The sequence below is a fragment of the Aptenodytes forsteri genome, unplaced genomic scaffold, assembly GCF_000699145.1.
Source record: "Aptenodytes forsteri isolate BGI_AS27 unplaced genomic scaffold, ASM69914v1 Scaffold123, whole genome shotgun sequence".
NCBI classification, from domain to species: domain Eukaryota; kingdom Metazoa; phylum Chordata; class Aves; order Sphenisciformes; family Spheniscidae; genus Aptenodytes; species Aptenodytes forsteri.
In genome coordinates, this window is record NW_008794408.1 from 4,284,119 (window position 1) to 4,293,592 (window position 9,474).

The 9,474-nt window shown below is 38.2% G+C and overlaps 1 protein-coding gene across 1 annotated transcript in view; it reads right to left on the reverse strand.

Annotated features, from left to right (window-relative positions):
- The window catches only part of JAG2 (jagged 2), a 72,824-nt gene that overhangs the window by 19,364 nt on the left and 43,986 nt on the right, over positions 1-9,474 (reverse strand). Inside the window, exons 5-11 of the mRNA XM_019474393.1 lie at positions 6,878-7,008; positions 6,375-6,494; positions 3,903-4,016; positions 2,962-3,075; positions 2,274-2,387; positions 1,668-1,714; positions 1,209-1,382 (exon numbers count right to left, since the gene is read on the reverse strand). Coding sequence (XP_019329938.1) covers positions 1,209-1,382; positions 1,668-1,714; positions 2,274-2,387; positions 2,962-3,075; positions 3,903-4,016; positions 6,375-6,494; positions 6,878-7,008 — 814 coding nt within the window. The remainder of the gene's footprint in view (positions 1-1,208; positions 1,383-1,667; positions 1,715-2,273; positions 2,388-2,961; positions 3,076-3,902; positions 4,017-6,374; positions 6,495-6,877; positions 7,009-9,474) is intronic.

Below are 9,474 nucleotides of genomic sequence, written 5' to 3' on the forward strand. Positions count from 1 at the left end.
ATGCTCTGATATGGAACATTCAAAGCAAACTAAAAAAATAGCTAAGGTCTGAGAAAGATTCTCAGATCTCCTCTATCAGATGTCTCCATTTGTTTCCTTCCATTAGTGTAAATTTCCCCTTCCCAATGCAAGTTCAGTAGCTGGTACTTTAGCATCTGGAATCAATGGTAGATATTTCCTGCAACACGCAAGGCAAGCAGCCAACTCCCCCCTATTATTCAGACAGATTTGCTAAAACTTTAATTACACAGTATGGTATGAATCAGCCAAGAGTAAAGCACTCAAGCTATGATCCTTATGTAGAAATGGTACACGAGCTATTAGGTACTGCACCAGTTTAATAAAACTGGTCAGTATCTGCAACCCTTTTTAATTTTGAATAAAAGGAGGATATTGTTTCTTTAACAATGCAACTAATACAGAATAAAATTACTTCGGCATTTAAGAGAGATCACTCTAATGTCCTCCATGAAAAATTCTGGAGCAAATCCAGCCAAATTCTAATCCAATGCCTCCAGTTGATGCTGCCTTGCTAACCATAACACTTACATGAATTTGGCTATCAGCGAAAGCCAGAAAGTACATACTTAGGGCAATATAATTTTACATTGAAAAGTCTAATGTCCTCCCTAGAAAGAAATAGATCTTCACTATCATGAAGTACTTTATGAATTGTCAGTAGCACTTCAGTATTTCAGTTCTGAATCCTTATTTAAGCACTAGAACTACATGTTCCTATAATGATCTCAAACAGACAGTTCTGAGAGCCAATACTTGGGTATCTGCCTGCCTTTAATTATGCAGATACTCCTACCAACAGCAGTAGGATTACTTGAAAGGTAATTCAATTATGTAGTTCAGAGTTACTAGGATGAAGACATAAAACATTCTAGTGTAACAAAAGGACACAAGTCCTGAAAAATGCAAAGGAAGATGTTTCAAGCTTCAGGAAAACTTGCAGCCTTACAACATTTAGGAGAGCCAACACCTATGTGCAACAACTTGCAGTTTATCAGGCTGCAAATTCAAGTGTTGCAGCTACTATGACAGCACCACACAACAAATTTGCTTATTCAGAGTGTCAAGTAACAGCTACATTAGTCAGTAATGCTTTAGCCTTGGGTTACTCCCATTTAAACCCGGAGATATGTTTCTTTCAAGAATTCAACCCATGAAAAGTATTGCAGTAATGTCACCACTGCCCTCACCTCACAGAAGACTCCTGAGAAGCCCTGTGAACACAGGCAACTGAATCCATTCATCAGGTCTTTGCAACGGCCTCCATTTTGGCATGGATTACTTTCACACTCATTTGTTTCTGTCTCACAGTTTTTTCCTGTGAAACCACGAGGGCATAAGCAATGGTAACCATTCACTTCATCCTTCACAGGAGGGGGGGGGGGGGGGGGGGGAGGAAGGCAAAAGAAGAAAGATTTGTTTATTGATAAAACTTGTACACAAGAATTCAAGTTATTTCTATATTTTGGATTTATGAACAGTAGTAGCACCACGTAAAATTTTGTGAAATGGTGCAAGAGCCTGCAAGTGCAACACTACATTTTTAACATTTAACCTCATTTAACCAACCTGTAATTGCAAACTATAAAACTCCTAACTAGCCAGAACAAGATTTATTTTCAGCATGGCATGTAATAAACAAGAGTTACCTTACAAGTCCCTCCATGTTGACATTGTCCATGACAGTCATTAATATCTATGGATAAAATATGTAAGGCATTAGAATTTATACTGGAAGACTAAGCTGTAAACTATAGATCTAGCATAAAAACACAAAATGAAAGATTTTCAGAAAGGATTTTTCTAGATGTTTCAATGGAAAGCAAGTATGCTTGATGTCTTAAGATAGTCTTGTTTTAAAGAATATGTAATAGAAATATGTAATATGTAATTTTCTATTACAGTGTAATAGAAATTAAAGCAAATGCTATCAGCTAATTTCATATCTAACATTTTAGCTAAGAAGTATTTTAAATTGAATCAGTACATCATATCATTCAGAATCAGGGATGAGTGAGTAGGGAGAGATTTATGAGAGTTATGCAAGTGTATATCTAAGCTCATTTTAATACCAATTACACCTCTAAATCAATTTTCAAACAGTATTTTCAATTTATATTACTGGAAGTTAGGAAACTCCTGACAGTAGGTATTTTTTCTTGTACATGCATGTATACTATCATTCATCATAAAGCCTTTTTTTAAAAGAATAAAGCATCCTATGGTCAACATATATACACTAAAGAAATACTAACTGATATGACAATTTACTCCTGTCCATCCTGGAATGCAGTCACAGTAATATCCACCAATGAGATTTTTGCAAGAGTAAGCATTAACACAGGGTTTCCCCTCACACTCATTAGCATCTGTGAAAGAAGATAAAAGAAAGAAGAGAATAAAGTACAAACCCAGAAACAGATTACCACAGCACCAAGCAAAGTTTCCATGCAATCAAAGCATCAGAAGCTCATTATTATACATCGGTAGGGCACTAAAACCATTTACATACTACAGGTTTTTAATGCATACTTGTCCATAGTAGCACATGCATGTTCTCTTACTTTCCCCTTTGCCAAAACTCAAAAAGGTAATATGTTAGTCAGGGCAAATCCCTTCCTTGCCTCCGTAAGCTTATAGTCACTGTTCTGCCACCATGAAGAAGGAGCTACCATCACCAAGGCTGTATTTTGAAACAGAAAAGTTATCGGGCATTCTAGAAGAACTATTATAAGTAAGCTTAAGTTGGGGCTTAAGTAGTTACAGGTTCACTTGAAACTTGGCTTTAAGATCTACTAAAGAAGATCTAAGATACCAATAGCAACACACATCTTCAATGTTTTCTTCAATAAAAATTGTATCAGAAGCACACTTACACAGAGTTATTCATTATTTAGGAATAATCTCCACTGGCCTTCAAAACTTTAGAAGGTAATTACTTACCAAGCTGACACGTTGCTCCAATCCACTGTTGTGGACATATACACTCAAATGCATTAACACCATCAATACAGGTCCCTCCTTGAGCACAAGGGTTAGATGCACATTCATCAATATCTGGAAAGTCAAAGGGTGCCTTCCATTACATGGTTTAAAATTTGGCTTAACCTGTAGGTTTTTTTTTTTTTTTTTAAGTAATTTTGAGATGAAGGGGGAAAATGTACAAATGAATAAGCTTAGGAACAGACTAACATCTCTAACGTAATTTTTACTTAGGCTTTTCTCATATCTTTGAGACAGAAAATTTCAGAGCTCCTCTCTCCCCTATCTGCAAACAGCAAGATGATTCAGTTAATCTGTCAACGATTAACACATTCACTGAAAGTCATGTTCCTAGATCATGACACAAGTTTAGGCAGTACTTTTTTTTAGGATAGTTGCTGTTGAAAAATGGATAAAAATCCTGTGTTCCAAATCACAGGCAACATACAAACCAATTACATCGGTCAATAATACATTTCAACCACTTCCCTGTCTTCCAAACCAGGCACTTAAGCATTTAATTGAGTAATCTACTCTTCTACTACTTTAAGGGGAAAACCTTTCGTGTTCACATTGACATCACTTAAAATGAATCCATTCTGTATTTTGCTTTAGAGCAGCTAAAGAGTCAGAAATTGTCCTACAAGCTTTGGCAACAGGGCATTTCTTTGTATATGGTCCAGCTATGCTTTTGATAACCTGTACATCTCAACTGCATCAAATAGATACTGCTGGCTGCACAGTACCATTAATCTTTTCAGAGGCTCCCAATGCATAGCTGTTAAAAGACAGGTAAGGTAGAAGACTACCACTAAATTCCATACCCACAGAGAATGATTGTCAAGTAAGCTGTATCAACCCTTCCAACCCAATGAGTCAGTCATCAGCAAATGCATACCCACCAATAGCACATGTTGGTCCACTCCACCCTGCTGGGCAGTGACACTTGAAGCCTGATGAAATTTCGTGACAAATTCCACCATTAGCACAGGGATTAGATACACAAGCATGCTCCGCTGGGAAGAAAGAGGGAAAGAAATTCTTGCTAAGTACTCTTCCAATGTCAATTGAGGAGAACTTACATGGTTAGAAATTGCATTCTGATTGAAGTGACCAAGAGCATGAGCAGTAGAGGTGTGCCTGTACAGAAGTTTGGAGCCTCCCTCTCCCAGCCGCAGAGAGTAAGATTCCCAGTAGGAGACTGAAGCAGGATTTTATTGAAGGTGCATCATCCCTCATATCTACTGACTAGAAAACCTGAAGGCAGACAAGTCACTCATATCTCAATATCCCAAGAGCTAGAGAAGCTCCCCATTAACCTACTGCTTCCAGCCACGCACTTCCACCTCGGGAGTGCTCCAGCACTTTTTTTTTTTCCCTTGAGTGAGACAAAACAGATATACTGTATACAGAGGTCTGAACAGTAGTAATAGTTTAAGTACCAAAGGTCTGTTTAGCTTCATTTTAATACTGTTCCTTAGAAACAGCAAAGTATAGAGCTACTTGCAATTATAGGCAGTACTGTTTATTGTCACTCCATGTAGGGCTGTAACACTTGCAGAAGCTGCACTAAGCCACAATCAAGTTGAGGGAGGACAAGTTGTATGCCATCACTTTTGATATTTTCCTCTCTCAGAAGCCAAGGAAGCTTTTGGAAAGAAGAAAACAATCCGCTTACTAGGTAAGACTTTCTAATTGTTACTAGCATTTATTTTTTGGAATCTTTCTTTCAGGGCTGTTATCTAGTTTGCAAACTGAATTTACATTGCCTAGGATGTTAGGTACTAGTACCTAAAGCAGCTCGTATACCAATCTACTGCTAATAACCAGTATAGAACTCAAATGTATGGCTCCCTTTATCACTGCCTCCTCATCTGGAGAGCCAAGGTGCTTCCCCACAACTTTCGGGACAAGCTAAGACAAGATGTCGTCCATTTTAGCCAAAACTTTGCATCACATTCTACCAGCTGAAGCAAAATTCAAGTTTTGATAGTGTCATTAATACCACACAGCACTTTATAGAAGTTCAAAGAAGATCTACATCCTGATAAATGTGAAAACCTTCTACTGATAATAGTTTAGTGAACTTAAGGCCAAACAGTTAAGTTAAAGAAAAAAAATGGGTTCTTTCCATCTCCACTTACAACTATATCAAGGAATAGCAAACTTCAAAGTGAGAAGACTAGGAATATCACATTTTAAAAAAGGATTTAACAATCCATCACGGCAAAGGAAGTCACTGCAGAACACCCAACTGAATACGACAGGTGACAAAACTGAACCGAAAGATTTGATGTTTGGAGAAAAATGAAAACTTTAAAGCAAAATATAAAAGAAATAGAAATTGCACACTTGCCCCTTTATCTCCAGAGACAGAATAGTCAGGAAACATCTCCAAATACCAAAATAGTCTGCAGTACATGAAAATTTTGTTGTTTGTGTAACACATACACAGATATACATGGAAAAAAGCAATACACTATCTTTGAGGTGTGGTTGAGATAGGAAGCAGTTTTTCATGTTGGATAGACACAGATCTGTTAAACTCTAGTCAAGAAGGCATACTTCATCAGAAATATGGTTTAAATGCTTTCCTCCATTTTGCCAATGGGAGCAGGGAATACTTAACTTTTCATTTAGACTGCTCAAGATGACTCTGTAGGAGGGCTTGAACACGTTTCCATAGTAGTTAACATCTGCATCATTAATCCAAATGTATTAAGAGTCCCGTATTAAAAGATGATTTTAAAAAATCAAGTTTCAGTTGATCAAAAAGGATAGTCAACACATTCAGGCAGCTAAAAATTGGGCCAAAATCCCACACCACAGTTAAAACTGAAGTGTCCATCACTACTACCTTCCTTAGTTGCCAGCTTGTATAAGATGCACATTTGCAAGCAAGCCAGAAGACAAGAAAATGGGTAGCAGGGACAAACAGGGAAAGGTGCACCTGTAACCCATTTCCATGAGACTATGGCCCAATTGCACGCTTGGATTAAGGAAGGGAAGAAGCCAAAAGGGAAGAAATACTCTCAGTCTTATCTAAATCCAAGGGAAACTGTTGCAGCATTTCTGTTGCCTTCAGTGGGTTTCTGAATAGCCAGCCTAAGGCACTAGACAGGAGAGACAGAGCTTGCATATCCCCACTGTCACACAAAGTAACAATCAAGTTGAAAGGACAAGTTGCACACCATCACTTTCCACACTTCCCCTCTCAGAAACCAAGCTAGCTTCTGGAAAGGAGAAAACAGCCCCTCCGCTCTACAAAAAAAATGCAACAATGAGCATATAAAAATGCCACCTGGCTAACTAGAACGTAGCCATGCCTAAAACAGTTTCAGATTTCTGAAGATACATGCAATATCCAGAAGTACCAATTTCGCAGTTCTTTCCAGAGTAGCCGTCTGGGCAAGCGCAGCGATATTCGTCTGGTTCAGTATTCATACACGTTCCACCGTTCAGGCAGGGATGGTGATTTCCACAGTAATTCAGATCTGGACAGAGAAAAGTGTCAATCGACAGGGAACACAAATCTCACCACTTTAATCCCTAGTCAGACATACAGATGCCTTTCTGGCTTGAACATCATTCACCCACATCATCCCCATATTCCATTAGCTAGCCTGTCATCTCATTACTATCCACAGAACAGGGAAGGATGAGCAAGAGACAACTGCATGTGTTAGAAGAGTCGGGACCATTCCAAGCCTTTTGCCTTAAACTTCCTATACTTATGATGTTTAGGCACCATCTGCCAGAAAAGAATTAGGCACAGAAATACTCAGGTAGTTGCACACTAGCAGGAAAAAAATGGTTAATGAGTTATCAGTTAATCATGCAACTTTACTTATTTTTCCTGTACATTAATGTTAAGTACCTTTGTTACAGAGCAGGCCACCCCAGTTGGTTTCACAATTACACTGCCATGGTTCATTACAGCTCCCATGAGCACAGCCTGGGTAGCGGACACACTCATCACAGAACTGTCCTTGCCAACCATAATGACACCTAAGATGTAAGTTCACATGTTAAAAAAGTTAGCAACATGATGCTTAATTATCAGCATTACAGGTATTTATAACACTACACTTACCATTCTCAAGAACAAGGTCAACTGTTCAATGTGCAGATAACAAAACTTTATTTCTCCTGTTTAGAAGGGACATACTAGTCCTGTTGAACATCCTTACTGGAACTCATCTTGCTCAACCATATTACACACCATGGCAACAAACAACACCAAGCATTATGTGTTATGAGAACTGTACATAAATTAGTTGTTCTTTCACAAGAAGTCCCATCTTCACATAATCATCTCACACTAGGATAAAAATTGTGATTGGTATAAAAAAGTTGAAATTGCTTTTCAAAAGGAGACTGCTGGCTTAGTGCATCAAGCACCATAGCTTTTTCCTCTCTATGAAGACAGCTTTCAAGATATTAGCTAGTTTGTTCTGGAGTGCTACAGTCTCTTGAAAGACCAGGGCAGCCAGAGATGCAGCTGTCTTGTCAATTTTCTCAGGACTTAGTTTCTCAAGAGAACCCTTTTTACAGATTTATTCTATTATATCCTCAGTGTTCTCTAGTGACATTATGTAAAGAGTGCTCTTTGGAGAAAGGAGGAGAGAGAGAACAGAAACAAAAGCCATTAATAATTCGTTTTAAACAGAGTTGAAATTCTGTCACAAGATTTCTTCAGAGACCAGTATCTTTATGTTATCTGTAACAGAAGTCTACTAACAGAAGTGACTGTTTATGCTACAGGAAAAGTGTTAAAGTCTGAACTTTAAAAAAAGGAAAACAAAGGTGGTGGTTTTTTTTTTAACATATATTTCACACAAATTTGAATTATATTTCACACACGTTTGAATCAGAAAGAAATAGTAAGCTTGCTCTTTTGAGCCAACAAAAAAAAAAATGTTCTGCCTGTTTTAAGAGTATTTCTTATAAACAATTTAAGAGCCATACTAGCAAGAGAGATGCATAAAAACACACTGAATGGGAGTTGGGCACATGCATGCCAGTGGAGCCCTAATGCCTCAGGGGAAAAAAGCATTAGAAAGGAAACTGAACTTTTTTTACATTTAACACCACCATTCTATTATCAACATGCTTTGAATACCATAAAGGAACAAAAATAAATTAAGTGTTTGGGGTGCGGTGAGAGAAGACAAGGAAAAGAAGTAAAAACGAGGAGTCTTGGTTCCTTGTGAATCAATCCACTTCCACCATTTCAGTACGCTGTATCAATCCCCAGAGGAACAGAACAGGTTATGCTGGCAGCATATTTAAATTTCTACTATTTACATAGGCAGAAGGAATATAGATGCAGATCTTTGCAAGATGATTTTTTTTTTTATATAAAGTTCTAGAACTACTTTGAGTTCTTAGTCCCAGAATCTGCCCCTCATTCAAAACCTCACAGTTGTGGGATCCCTAAGGAGAGCCTCAGCTGCGTACCTAGTCCAGAGGCCTCCAATCACTCATCTAAGCAAGGCTGTCAGAAGCCTGGAGAACATACATATTTCAGAAGCAGCTTTCTTTTGCTGTATTAGCAGTAAGAGGAAACAAATACTGCTCCTGCTAAATTTGATCTCTTCCTTCCTCCTCAAGGACAGAAAAATCTTTTCAGGGGCTGGTAATAAACAATAAAAAAAAAAAAAAGCACTGTAACTCACTTTACTGGCCCCAACCCAAATCTTCATCCATGCCAAAACTGGCACTACTGCCAGTGATTCACCATGGCTATCCTAACCAGAGCCAACTCCCCACCCACATATAACATGCATTTTCAAGGGCTGAAAGTCTGCATCACAAAGCAAATAATCACAATAACTCAATTTGTTTTCCATACCCAAAGGATAACAAGTTTCTTTGTTTAACACTGCGCTGGTGATTAAGAGTGCAAAGAAAAATACAGTCACCTTCTTAGAACTTGAAGGCATCTTAAGTACCTACTTGAGTTTGTAGGTATGCTTGACTGCATTAAAATTAATTCAGCAGAAAAGGGTTGCTGCTTTTTCATGGTATTCCACACCAAAGTTTACTGTTCAAGTTACCACCAAGCCTGAGGGAAATAGTTTCTATAGGCTAAAAGCAGTCCAGAGGAACACAGTGTTTACAAGTCAAAAGGTTACTATGTGGTAAGCTGATCAGCCTTCAGTTTACAAGGAAGAGTAAATTAGGATTTCCTCTTGAACAGGAAGTCTGGTCGCATCCTACATTAGCAGGTGCTAGAGCAGCTTTAATTCCACTTCCTTCTAAAAAGATAATGTTTACATGGATCTCAGCTCACCCCTAGAGCAAGATGTGATCAATACAGTGAAATCAATTCAGAAATGGGCACGTTGTCATTCCTGAGAAAAATATCAAGCCACAACACAAGGACAAAAAAAGGTTAATGAGCCACTACAAGAAGCCCAAAAGGTACAGATACAAAAGCAACATCATCTACACCCTCCCCCCCCCACCCAT